We start from the raw sequence: 14,781 nt of genomic DNA, 5'->3' as shown, positions 1-14,781 counted from the left end.
CGGGGAGAAGGCCCAAGCCTTCCAGGAGGGAAGTGGACAGAACCTTCCAGCAGAATGGTAGTTCTCAGGATGCATGTTACATTTTGGTCTCGAACTTATGAAATAACTGACTCAAGATCAGGATTTTTTGAGATCAAAACATTTTGCAAATACATCATCATTCCGAAAAATCTACATCATTATATTACTGTTCTACTCTTAGTCTAGCTACAATAGCCAACATTCTTCTTTCTGAATGAGTTTTTCAATATTTTATTTTTTTTAAAAAAATTGTGGCATGTCTCCATGCCTCTTCACAGATTATTGAGAATAAAATTAAAAAGGGAAGTATTCAAAATTTGAATACTTGAAAGAAATATGGGCACACTTAAGTAGAGAAGTCAGAACTCTTTTATATTAAAGTTATTATTTTTAGGACTCTGCATTTAGTTCCGTGCATCTCCCTTAATCTGGCTGGCAAACTTTGGAAGAATTTTCTAGATGCTCCCTTATAAATTTTGATAAAACTTGAAAGAGTTTTTTTGAAAATAAAGTTTTTGCTATCAGAATTTCATGTATGCGCTCTTTTTTTACCTGTGTTTATGTATTAGATGGAATGGGCAGAGTCCTTGCCCAAGATGTTTATGCAAAAGACAACCTTCCACCTTTTCCAGCTTCAGTAAAAGATGGCTACGCTGTCAGAGGTGAATGTTAACGGTTTTGAATATGACAGGATGCTTTTCTCCAGTTCAGTATCACAGCAGACTGCTGGTTTCTGTATGTTGCCTGGAAAAGCAGGCCCAATAGGCCTCAACAGCATTTTAGTCCTTATCTTAATGAAATTCATTCATACTTACAGGGTATATACTGTATTTAAAAGTAAGGTTCATTTATCATTACACAATATAAATTGGAAGTGATATTACAAATCAGTTAGTTTGCTTATGTATATGTTTTTTATTTATAATAAAGTTATTTTTTTAAAAAGCTCAGTGCTATAAAAGAAAATATCCATCCATCCCATTAAAGGATTTTAACTATTATTGTAGTAATATGGCCTTTAGTTGTTTTTTTTTAAAATTTCAGGATAATTTAATTCAGAAAAAAGTATGTTACTTTTCACCCCTGGTTCAGGTACTGTATGAGGAGGAATGAGCAAGAATCAAATTTTCAGCATATGCTCCGTTCCATGGCAGCCTCACCCCAGATCATTCCTAATTTATTGGCTGGACATATCAATAAGAATATGGCATAAATGATAATATTCTAACAAGATTTTTACATATACATTATTTTTTTCAACATAAATGGCACAATAAAATAATTCATTGCCTTTTGCCATAAGTAAAAATTGCAATTTTGCTCCCAAAAAGTAAACCCAAGGAATATTTCTGTAAGAAATGTTAGTAGGGTGTGACACTAAGGTGTTTATATAAGGCAGAATATATAATGTATTTTACATAGTAACTTGTACAGTTACGTTGTATATTAGGAAAGTGGTCAAATCAAAATTGTTATGCAAAAATATATGTGGGAGAAGGAATTATTAGGTCAGAAATAGCCTTAGCAAAAATAAAGACCCTGATAATGCTTATTTTATTGATAACTGTAATTATCATGATCCTATATTAACTTTCAGCTGCTGATGGACCAGGGGATCGTTTCATCATTGGGGAATCCCAAGCTGGTGAGCAAGTAGGTACAATATATTTTGTTTCCCTTTTCTATTTTTTGTTCATTATGAACTAGAATAATCTCATAAAATAACATGAAACCATTCTAATGACTGTTGTAAATAACACAAAGGTTATATGAATTATTGTATTTCTATAATTACATATTTTAATATGGTGATAGTTTCTCCATGTATATAAAATCTAGTAATAGTAGTAATAGAAAAGTTATTTATCATTTGCCTATAACTAAGTTCCTATGTACATGAAATAAAAAGACAATTACCATGTTTATTACAGTCATTGACACAAATTCCAAAAGTTAAAGAAATGAAGCAATTAAATAATACAAAGCAATTATAAAATCACACAACAAAATAAGAAGCCTCATCCAACAAGTTTAAATTGTTGCTACGCAAATCAATCTAATGGGTCCTCCTCTCTTCCAGTGGATAGTAGTATTAGAAAATCCCATAGAAATCAAGGCAAAGGATTGACTTTGACACTTAAAGAAAAAGAGGAATCGGAATATTTTAAGATATGGGGGCAATTTTATTATTGGTTGGAGAAGAGATATAGAGAGAGTAATAGTGTAAAGAAAGGTGGGAGAAATGGCATAATAAATGAAATGATAAATATTAAGATATGTGAAATAATTGAGAAATAGGGAGAAGACACAAAAGATGTACTCAGATGATACATTGATTGATTGATTATGTATTGTATGTTTGTTTACAAAAATAAAAAAAACTTGAAAAAAAGAAAAAAAGAAATCAAGGCAAAAGAAACACTGAGAGGATCCCCAATGTCAGATCACATTGCCACTGCTCCAATAGGAAGACCAAATCTAAAGTGTGATCACGGTCTCGAGTCAGACTCTGGATGATCTGGGATAGACCCATGGCTGTCAAGGAACCCATGAACTCCCAAGCACCTCAGAGCCCATTCCTAGGGAAGGTAGATTAAAGTCCTAGAACCATGACGTTTCTCCAAAACTCCACTGCCAACCCAGAAATGGAATTCAGACAGGGAAGTTGCTATGCAGCAAGGAGGTTGGTGCAACAGCAACAATTCCCAACTGAGCCTTAGAGGTGAACTTAATGAACAGGCTCTCACCATCAGGTACCTATCTGGCAGGATTCAAAAAGGACAGATCACATCCAGATCTTGCTAATAATGACATGTTGGCATCTCATCCACAATCAAATTATAGATAGGGGGAGGGCTATTACACACTGACCTGGCCGTTAGTAGCAGCAATCAGAGGACAGGGCCACTGAAGATCCATTCACAGGGAATTGAGTCTGAGATCAAGAAACTAGAACTGTTGTGAAATAAAATAAATAAAGTGCTGGACTCAAAAGAAACTTCTTCTCTCAGTTCCTCCTTCAAAAAAGTCCCTTGTTACAACTTTATTGTCAGGCCTGGAAGCCATCTGGAAGCAGGCCTGCCACGTTTACTGCTGTGGGAAACTGGGAGGGGGGATTCCATTCCTTTCTCAGAGCGTCAAGGACATCTTGTCCTGCACCTGAAGGGGTGCGGCTGGGAGGCATCTCCAATTGGGATGGTGCTTTGATTGGACCATGTGATGAATTTGTGGGTGCTGGGCAGGGACTTGGACTTTCATTTGGGTGGGGAAAACCTGGAAACTTTCAGATTTGGGTTTTTCCAGATGTGCCAATATAACATCTCTAATAAAATGGAACTTTGAGGAACTTCAAGCTTCGGAGTCTTTTTTCGTTGGGGGTGTTACTTGGAACCCTGACACTTATAGTCTCATAATTCAGGGTACTATATTTATTTATTCATTATCATCCTGAATTAAATTGCAAAGTGTATGCAATTTTATTATAGTTTTTTTTGTTGTCCTATTAAACTAATGAAGAAAATATCACTAATCCAAAATGTTAAAATATGTTTCATATATTTTATGATTCTAACATTTTAAAAATAAATTGACATTTTTTGGTATTTTTTTTAGCCAACTCAAACTGTAATGCCTGGTCAAGTAATGCGAGTTACAACTGGTGCTCCAATACCCTGTGGTGCTGATGCTGTGGTGCAAGTGGAAGACACAGAACTTATCAGGGAATCTGATGATGTGAGTGATACCAAAACATTCTTTCTTGCTATATCTGCAGCAGGGCAGCTCCAAGAAATCATCCATCAGTCTGTAACCCCATGACATAGATACAAACTTGCATTCATACATTTGAAACAAGGAACAGTATCAGCAGAGACTAGAGACTGTAGACCAGGGGTGTCAACCTCAACACGCGGCCCGGATGCAGCCCTCGGGGTGCTTAAATCTAGCCTGCAGGGTGCTTAAATCTGGCCTGCAGGGCTGGCCTGGAAATAGCAAAGGACCAGCCTGCTGTGTCTCTGGTAGCCAAAATGTTTTCAGCCTGGACAGCTTCCTGCAGCACTCTGCCAGCCAAAATGGGGCACAGGGGGGCTACATGCATGCCCCCACACCCCGTTTTGGCCAGCAGGGTGCTGCAGGAGGTGTCCATCCTGTCTCTCCCCTGGCTGGCCCGCAGAGAACTACAATGATCTGGCCCTTGAAAAATCCAGTTTGACACCCCAGCTGTAGACCATATATGAGAAGGAGCTGCATACATATGAGAAGAAACCTTATATAAATAATCATTAATTAATAAATATGCACAAAGTTAATTTTTGAGATAAAGGGGGAAAAAATCCCACTTCCCTCAAAGCATTTTCAGTTGGCTGTATTTTAATGGAACAAATCTTAAAATGGGTTAAATTCCAGCCATAGAAAACAACGGGAATTCAGAAACAAGTGCTACTTCCCTACATTGGAATTGGTCTTAGACAGAAGCTAAAGCATTAAAGGAAAGGGATTTTTAATGATTTCTTAATAAACTAAAAATAATCTTGGGAGTTTTTGTGAATTCAGTGGTAATTAGCACTTATTATGGACTTCACCCTATCTATTTAGCAGGCAAACCCAAATACTAGAATTGTGTTCTTATAGTCATCCTGTTTATAGACATAGGCCCAGTGAACAGCAATTACTTTATTGCTCTTTGCTAGTCTTATTTGGCTGCTTGTGTTTTGTGGCTGCAAAAAAAATAAGTTGCTCTTTTACCTTTATATGAAATAATTACATTCCAATAGTAAAATAATCGCTGTACTGCTCAAGTTCTACAAATAATCAAAATTTGCATTTAGACGCACCCTGAATTCTAATAGCAACAGAACATTAAGTGCATACCCATCAAACTCAAGCCAAAACATCAACATATTACTTTGTCTTTATATATTTATAATCTAAAATATCAGCAGCATTAGCACTATGTATGTGTAACTGTATTAAATATAGCCAGACACCTTTACTTTTAGCTACCTAGTGTTAGTTTTATTTACTTACTTTCTGTTATGAGCAACTTTTCTGTAAATGGCAGCAGAAGACCAATCAGCTATGTACCCCTACATAAGTTCTGACTTCCCTATAGGAGCTAAGTTTTTTAACTGGCAGAATGAGGCAATAAAACTGAGTCAACAATGGCTCTTCAGCTCTGAGCTGGGTGCCTGCTAATTGTTCCTACGGTATCCCAATCAGTATAAAGCATTAACAGAATAAATATAATAGTACAACAGAAAACTAGAAAATAAAGAAAAGTTCAAGCATCAGAAAAGTCCAATCACAATGCCCAAATAATGCTGTTCATGCTGGTTACATTTTCTTCTGAGCATTGAACAAAAGAGCATGAAATAAAACTCAAATCACATGTGCTTTATTTCAAATTTGGAACATTGGATCACATTTGGAATATTTTGTTCCCACATAAAATGTACATCTGCCTAGAAGACTCCATTGAATATAGAATCTATTTTGGTGGTGCCTTGATTGGTTTGAAGGAGGAATGAAAAGACTGATGGATGCATTCAGAGAAATATTAGAAATGAAATTTACAGTCTTCTTCTTATGCTTGATAGGTATACAGAAAAAGTACAATATAAAGTCTATTAAACAAGTTTGAGAAATACTCTTGTACTTTTAACTCCTGTAAACTATCTTTACTATGAGATTTATAAATAGAGAAATAGAGAAATGTATTAAGATTAATGTACTTATTAATTTAATTCAAAGTTGTTGAATAGCCCTCCATCTCTCTCTCTCTCTCTCTCTCTCTATTTATATATATATATATATATATATATATATATATATATATATATATATATATATATATATATATATATATATATATATATATATATATTGATGTCATTCTTCTCCAGAATAATATATTCAGGGTTGTAATTGGATGCTAATATTGATTCACAAATAACACTGAGTTGGGATTTTAATCAGTATTTGATAAATATATCATAATGGACTCAGTATAACACTTTAAGCCAGAAAGAACTTAACCATATTATGGTTTATTGTTTTATGGAAAGCTAGTCATTGCCTTTAACAGATTTAAACTTCTAGCCCACATGAACAAATCTGCTATGTTGATACCTTACTGTGATGTAAGCTGAAATCACTCTTATTTCCATAAATACAGGGCACTGAAGAACTTGAGGTACGCATTTTGGTGCAGGCTCGACCGGGTCAAGATATCAGGTTAATGAATTATTTATCTTTACATTTTAAAATGAAAAATAACTATTCAATACCTATAATATTAATACCTTTTGAAATGTTATAAAGGAGGTGTTCTTTTTGTTAGTAACAATTCCTCTCTTATTGTTTTGGGGACATATTCAGACCTATAGGACACGACATTAAAAGAGGTGAATGTGTACTGGCCAAGGGAACCCATATGGGCCCATCAGAAATAGGTCTACTAGCAACTGTTGGAGTAACCGAAGTTGAAGTTAACAAGTTTCCGGTAGTTGCTGTAATGTCTACAGGGAATGAAGTAAGAAAATATCTAACATTTATAAATTGTCAAAAAAGCATGGTAGAAATCTTCATAAAGAATGGTACTATAGTTCTGTTTTGATTATAGTTTTAAAATCTCTTTAATTATAGATTTTGCAGCCTCTATTGGTAAAATAGACATTTTAAAGATTTAATATAGTGCTTTGAAATATCTGGTTTCATAAAGAACAGTAGAAAGTATATTTACATTATACAGTATGTATAGTGGAGTTTAAAGTTTGTGAACCCTTTTGAATTTTCAATATTCCAGCATAAATATGACCTAAAATTAATCTGTTTTCCTTACAAGTCTTAGAACTAGATAAAGAGAACCCAAGAAATGAGTCAAAAATACTTTACTTTTAGTTTATTTAGGGAGGAAAATGATCTAAAGATACAAAAATGACGTGAATGTTAAAGTAGGTTACCCGTTCATTTGAAGAGGAAGTAAAAATTAATTTTTTCCATCAGTGGAATGATTCTTAGGTGTTCGGTTGAGTATCCTGCCTTATTTAAAGAACAGAATTCTGGATATTCACTATCAAAGTCTTATCTTTATAATACAGGTATGTGGAAGTATGTCGTGCTTGAATAAATGAGATTTCGGAGGAACTCCAATAATAAAAGGGATTGATGCTCATCAGGCTGGAACAGGTTAAAAAATTAGTTCCAAAGAATTTGTAAAACGTAATGGTAGCAATATTGCCATTTGCCTATGGACTAGGATAGCTTACCTCCACTAATGGAACTATGAATTCTAAATCATGTTAGCAACTCTACAGGAAAATATCAGGACATCTGTCTGTGCACCAAAGCTCAAGAAAAAGTGAATCATGCATCAGGACAAAGACCCAAAATTCACAAGTAATATGACTAATGAATTGCTAAAGCAGAAGAAAGTTAATGTTTTGGAATGGCCAAGTTAAAGTCTTGACCTTAAATCTCTGGAAAAGTTGTGGAACTGCCTGAAGTGACCACATCATGAGAGGAATGCCACCAACATCCCCAAGTTGAATTATTGTGAAAGTAGGAATGGGCTAAAATTCCTCCAAGCCCATGTACAAGACTGATCAACAGTTGGAGGAAACATTTTGTTGCAATTACTGGTGCCCAAAGAGAGGGGGAGGGAAAACAGTTACAGAAAGCAAAAGTTCACATATTTTTGTCCCACACAAATATTAGGTTTGGATCATTTTCATCCATAAATAAATGAACAAGTACAGTGTTTTTATACATTTATTTAATTGGGTTTTTTAATCTAGTTGTAGAACTTCTATGGAAGACAATTTAAAGTTTAGGTAATATTTATGCTGAAATATTGAAAATTCAAAAAGGATTACAAATTTTTATGTATCACTGTATGAATCTCAAAAGTTAAAAAACCCAAAATTTGTGTGGATTATGAAGTGAGAAACAGAAATTGCAGTGATACTGGCCAGAGATGGAATTCAGTCAATCGAACAGTTAAGCAGTACAAAATCTGAATGACTTTTATTTAATGTTGCATAAATGGATTTTATGCCCTGTGGTAGAATTTTCTCTCCATCACACCCTTTACAAATTCCAAAAGGTCCTTTAACCCACACCAGACAGCTTTGTGGGCCTACAATGTGTAGAAAGATACAAAATGACTTTCCATCAGCAAAATAATGTGACTGATAAACATACCTATAGATTATATATTTGTAGCTCAGGGTTTAAATCAGGGGTCCTTGGTGCTCTCTGAGCTTGGTTGTTTGCTTGCAGGTGTTTCATTACCCAAATTAGGTAACATCATCACTGAAGCTATGTGCATACTTTCAAAGATAAAATCCCAGTAGGACATTAAAGGAAGAATAGATGATGAGGATCTGAAAGAGAAGGAGCAGAAGAATAATTGAGATAAGAGGGACATTTTTAATTTGGGAAAGCATCATGCAAGGCTATATGCATTCCAATCATGTAAAATGTTGCTAATAAAATTTCATCTACCTATTTCTCCTTCTCAACAACTTCAAAGAAGATCTTAGCAACTTCTTTTAATATCTGGGAAAGTGCTTGAATTTACACTTACAAACCTTCAAGGAATTGTCTTTTCACAATAGTGATGCACACAGATATTATAAATGTTCACTGTTCATAGTCTTAAGATTATTGTATGTAAGAAAGGTGGTTTCACGGTTCAATTAATTTATAATCTATTCCTAATCAGTTATTTTATCCATTCCCACATAATACTATTACTATTTTTTATAGCTATTGAATCCTGAAGATGACTTGTTACCAGGAAAGATTAGAGATAGTAATCGTTCAACTCTTTTAGCAACAATTCAAGAGCATGGATATCCGACAATCAACCTGGGGATTGTAGGAGATAAGTATGTGCATAATAACTCTTTGCTTTTTCTACCACAATATTATTTTTATATATCGTTAAATTGTGCTACCTTTTATCTCTGGACCAAAGTTGATTTAGCTGTTATTTTTGTTAATTTGCTTTGAAAGATATACCTGTATTTTGCTGGGAGTTACCATTATTACTACTCATTTCATCCTCCTAATGGGAAGAATCTTATTTCTTATCCTTCAATTTTCCACAACGAGCTTTTTTTGAGGAATGTAGCTCTGGATTGGCCAGAACTTGAGATTTGGTTAAAATTCTATGATTGCATTAATGGATTGCTTTGCAGCATGCATTTTGGCCATCTCTGAAACCTAAGCAGAAATAAAGCAATGAATACAAGAATGGCCACCTCTAGCATGTATAACTGGATTAGCTAAATATCAGAACAAGGTACTCATCAATTTATCATCATTCATTTAACAACTTTTTGAAGATACAACAGCACTGAAAAAATGCTTTATGATCAGTCCTTGCACTTATGACAGATGCAGTGTTCCGCAGCCATGTGAACAAAATTTGGGCAACCAGCATGTATTTACAGTGGTTGCAAATGTCATGAGATCACATGAACACCACTTGTAACCTTTCCAGGGGGCTTCCAATAAACAAAATCAATAGGGGAAACCAGTTTCTCTTATAAACGATGACAAAAGAGGTTGTGAAATTGGGTGAGACTCATTTAACAACGCATTGCTTAGCAGTCCCAATTGTGGTAGTTAAATAAAGGACTATCTGTTTAGTAAAAAGGTTTCTGTGACATTAGGCCCAGTCAAAACATGCTGTTTTTTAAATAATGTCTTTAGGTATACATGGGATAGACCAGATTAATTTTTCTGGTTATAGATTTCAATCTGATGAATGTCATATATCGTTTATTGTAATATTTTTCTATTTTCGTTGTTTCTTCTTTGATTACTTAAATTTCCCAATTTTTAGAAGCAAGAATTTTCTCATCTTCATTATAGTCATTACTTTTGTTTAGAAGTCAGGACATTCCCTTGAACTGCAATGAACTTCATTTAAATAGACAACTTTTGTAGAGGTCTACTTTTTCTTATGTTAACATATAAATGATGAGTCAGTGGAAGTTTTACTTACTTTAAAGACAATTATTTTTACATTAATTATGTGAACTTATTAAGACAATCAGACAATGTTTAAAAACTTTTAAAGTTAAAATTTCAAAGGTGTTTGACCTCTTCCTTGTACTCATCCTGGTTATCTCCTACAATTTGAAAAGAAAGCTATAGTTTATGGAAAGACATCAAGATATACAGGTACAATTGAGCCCCAAATCTCTGTTGCTAAGCAAGACAGTTGTTAAGTGAGTTTGCTCCATTTTATGACCTTTCTTGCCACTCAGTAAGTGAATCATTGTAGCTCTTCAGTTAGTAACACAGGTTAAATGAATCTGGCTTCCCCATTGACTTTGCTTATCAGAAGGTTGTAAAAGGTAATCATATGACCTCGGGACATTGCATATGTCATAAATACATGCCAGTTGCCAAGTGTCCGAATTTTGAGTATATGACCATGGGGATGCTGGTCGTAAGTGTGAAAATGGTTAAAGTCACTTTTTTCAGTGGCATTGTAACTTTGAATGGTCACTAAATGAATGGTTGTAAGTCGACTGATTCATATGATTTTAATCAATTAAATTAGGGGTGTCAAACTCAAGGCCCCTGAGTGGATCCAGCCTGCAGGTTGCTTAGATCTGGCCCGTGGGGCCGGCCTAGAAATAGCAAAGGACTGTGCCTCTGCTAGCAAAAATGGGGCACCGGGGCCACATGTGGCCTCCTGCCCCCTGTTTTGGCTGGCAGGATGTTGCAGGAGGCATCTGTCCCTTCTCCCCCCCCCCCCGCCAACTCGCAGAGGACAACTACAATGCTGATCTGGCCCTCAAAGAAATCCAGTTTGACATCCCTGAATTAAAGAGTTCTGCTAAATATTTGTCTACTGTCTAGTTTCTTTAAAGTCAGATGAAAGTTTGAAATCAGATATTTTCTAAGCAAGTAAACAAAAACATTAATATTAAAATTAGATTAAGAATCACACAGTGCTGTGGGGTTGTCTCCCAATACAAGATATAAAAATACATGCTAGGAATTATAGCCATATGCCATCATTCCAGTTTATATGTCTAAAACTACATTGCATACATATTAAGGCATGGAAACCACTGAATTTATTAGGGTTTATTTATAGTTGGAAGGATAAAAAATGTAAACTAAAACAAGAGGGATCCTTATTTACTATTAATTGACACTCCTCAGCATAAATCTGGGAATCAAATCTGCACAGTTTGGGTGAACAAGTAGGGATGGAAACTGGATGCAGCAGGGCATAAATTCAGTTCCACCACTTCTCTTTTTCACTGCATCCATCAGACTTGTTTAAGACACTATCAGCATTTTCTCTGAGAGAATATTGCATTATTCATTTCTCATCTTCTTGATTATAAAAAGGAAGGGGTAATCTGTTATATGCAGAAGCCAGATTGTTTTCAAAGCAGTAAATCAAGTCTGTAGTTTATTGCATTCTGCCTCTGTCTCTTTCTCTGTTGGCTAAGCTGAAGTACAGTTCAGGTCCCATACATCTGCTTTGCAGTTTTTCAACACTGGAGTTTTTGTGGGATTATGGGCAACCCACTTACTCATAATCTTGATTCACTCTGTCTCTTGGTGCTAGAACTCAAGATTCCCTAGCAGGTTACATAGGCAATTTGATCAGTAAATCTGATCTTTCTAGTTGTTTAAATCTCTGTCCAGAACAGGATCAGGTTTTTTTCCTACTTATATAAATCTTGCCTCCACACCACAGAGCTCAGAGCTTACTTATGACAGCTGTACAATAAGTGCCTGACTGCAAAACTACAATATCACACTAACTTCACATAAATTTCAGCAGAAATGTATAAGCAGGAAGAATGCTTTCATGCCTAGATAACTTTTTTGAAACCACGGCTCGGGTTTATTTTTGTATTTGTTTTGTTTTGTTTTGTCACTTTCAGATAGATTATAGATTTCTATTATTTTCCTTCTTTTCTGGGTATGTTTTGTATAATGTCATGATACAATTATTGTAAAACAATTCATTATAGCAGAGGTCCCCAATTCCTGGTCCATGTCCCAGTACCAGGCTGCAACCTGTTGGGAACCAGGCTGCACAAGCGGCAGGTGAACACGCAAGCGAAGCTCCATTTGTGTAAGCAGTAGTCATGCACCCAAAAACATCCCCCGCTGCCATCACTGCCAGTCCACAGAGCCATAAAGGGTTGGGGGCATTATAGCACTCTGTTGTTACAGTTGGAGACAGAGTTTCCAAAACTCCTTTATGATAATTGACTCTTCATTTAGTGAGACTTGTACTTTTGAAATGTTAATATCAAACATGATAACAAATTTCTGCAGTTGACCAAATCAACTGAAGAAAAAAGTTTAAGGCAATAAGATATTATAGGAGTGATCTGTGGAATTTGTTAATGTCTATAGAGAAATAAATTGGAGCTGTACTGTGATTCAGCTCCCAATGCCCACATCCTCTCATGCCATATTGTTTCATAATAGCTATGTCTTTTAAATTAGTGATATAATCACTGGTTTAATAATATGGGTGATTGCCAGATTTAATAAGCAAATTACTGAAAATTTTTCATATGGGATTAAGCACATCAGCAGAAATAAGTAATCTAACCAAGAGAGATTTTAAATGAAGGTCAAGTAAAACTCTCTATTTAACTCTTTATTTAAAAGAGAGATTTTAAATGAAGGTCAAGTAAAACTGCTCTACTTTATTGAATTAAGACTTGTGTTGACTAGACCTACTTGATTTGTTAAATGTGTAATGTATCTGTTTGAGCCTGAATGGTCATGCTGGAAACTTAAAGTTCAGAGAAAAGGCCAAGCTAACACTTTGTTCCCTGACATCCACTTGTCACACAGAGGAAATTCTTAGCTGATACTTAAATTTTATTTCACAAATGAAAGTGAACTTCTGCTAGAAAGAAATTCCCAGAATATGGGTTCCAGGACAAGTCTGAAAGCTCAGAAGACAAAACCTCTGGTCCTGGTGACCGACCCAAATTGGATTCCTAATTTTTTTCTGTGTGCTTGTTAGTTTTTAACATTTTTGAATCACTCATCAAGACTGGGCAGTGTACAATTAAATATTGAAATACGAAAACAGTATATAAATGTTAGAATGTTAGAATTAAAATTTTGGAAGGAGATAAGAATAATAATTAAACCCTGTGAAAAAGGTGAAGGAGGAGTTTTCAGGGCACCAACTAGTCCCATAGCTTTATTCCTTTTGGGCTCCTTACATGAGGCTTCAGAGCTTTGTTTTAACTCCTCCTTAGAAGGTCAGGACAGTGGGGGCATCTGCCTCTCCTCCAGAGAGAGAATATTCCACAGGACAGGGGCAATGGCAGAAAAGGATGTCAGAAAAGGTGGAGTTGTTTAATTGAAAAGATCTGCAACATACTTCCCTGCCTGACCAGATGTGACAGGCTAATGTAATGAGGAGAAGCTGGTTCTGTAGTTAGCTTGGCTCCATGCCATGTAGAGCTTTATTGGCTACAACCAACACCTTGAATTGGATTCAGAAACAAACTGGCACAATGGCATTCATGGAGTAGAGATGTCACATGTGCCCTTCTCTAGGCATCCTAATACAGTTTGTGCAGCCTCATTTTGTACCAGCTGAAGCTTCAGAATACATTTCAAGGTTAGCCCCATGTACAGCACACTGCATGTTATTTTATGCTTCACAGGAGAAGGCTAGAAACTGTAGAGAACAAGATTGCTTGCTTTTCTGCTTTTGCAGCCTTCTGGATACCTGAAAATAACAACCAGCTTCTCTAGCCTAATTCTGGTGGTGTATCATTGTCTCAGAGTTCGTTGTTTGTTTTGAGTTATATTGCTTGTTCATAATACTGCTCATTTATAATTCACTATCTGTTGCTTGATAGTCTTATTTACAAATTAAGGGAAGGAACAATAGAATAATTAAATAAACATGATGTCTCTTTGATTAGGTGTGATGAGATCACTGTTGATTCAGATATAGTCTGTCTAGAGGTATCACAGTTTGGTCTTATAAATCTATTTTATAAATAGTACATAATATAAGAAGTAATATTTCTTATAAAATATTTTTTTCTAGAACTACTTTAACTAAATGAAGAATTGAGCCACGGAAGGATTAAATGTCAATCTGTATTAGCAATCTGTTTTATTCGCTTTGTAATATGCGGAAAATCACTAATGTTGCTTCTTTGGAAATTCAGTACATTTCTAAGGTGACTTTTTGAGTTGGCTCTTCATCAGTATGGTTTATTCTGGTTAAAGGATGATAAAAGGAATGTAAGATGAACACCATGCAACATTTGCAACAATATCTGTTAGGTTAAAGTTTGTACTAGCAGACTTTCCCATTTAGATTCACAACTTTCTACTGATTTTTCTTACTCAGAAGTAAATGTGATGGGACAGTGATGAAAGAGAAAAAGTTAGCATTATATGTGATTTTTTAACAAAGCTGCAGTATGCAGTCCTTTCCCTTGTAACTCAGATTGCCACATGTGCACCGCATTCTGGAATGCCCCAGTCTTTGAGTAAGACTTTCCAGGAAGATGCTTGAAATAAAGTCTGTTTCTCCCCTTCCTTCACATTTTTAAAAATCTAATCAGAAGATTCTCTAGTTGTCAGGTACTAACTTATATGACAAAATACTTAACTTTTCAGGTTATTATCACCAGAATTGTTGAAACCTTATCCGTATAAAGTAGGCATGTTTGGTAGGTATTACAGAAACTGAGATGGGTGTCTGGAGACTATAATTTTATC

At 35.3% G+C, this 14,781-nt stretch overlaps 1 protein-coding gene across 17 annotated transcripts in view; it reads left to right on the top strand.

Annotated features, from left to right (window-relative positions):
- The window catches only part of GPHN (gephyrin), a 243,729-nt gene that overhangs the window by 215,492 nt on the left and 13,456 nt on the right, over nt 1-14,781 (top strand). For all 17 annotated transcript variants that reach the window (XM_034417588.3, XM_034417586.3, XM_034417584.3 and 14 more), the window contains 6 exons: nt 591-683; nt 1,619-1,674; nt 3,634-3,753; nt 6,194-6,252; nt 6,397-6,550; nt 8,788-8,909. In XM_034417588.3, the coding sequence (XP_034273479.1) occupies nt 591-683; nt 1,619-1,674; nt 3,634-3,753; nt 6,194-6,252; nt 6,397-6,550; nt 8,788-8,909 (604 nt within the window). The remainder of the gene's footprint in view (nt 1-590; nt 684-1,618; nt 1,675-3,633; nt 3,754-6,193; nt 6,253-6,396; nt 6,551-8,787; nt 8,910-14,781) is intronic.

The sequence above is a fragment of the Pantherophis guttatus genome, chromosome 1 (assembly GCF_059756535.1).
Source record: "Pantherophis guttatus breed Tessera chromosome 1, ASM5975653v1, whole genome shotgun sequence".
In the NCBI taxonomy this organism is placed as follows: Eukaryota; Metazoa; Chordata; class Lepidosauria; order Squamata; family Colubridae; genus Pantherophis; species Pantherophis guttatus.
The sequence above is the reverse complement of the archived record's forward strand: the minus strand, read 5'-3'. Positions and strand labels throughout refer to the sequence as shown.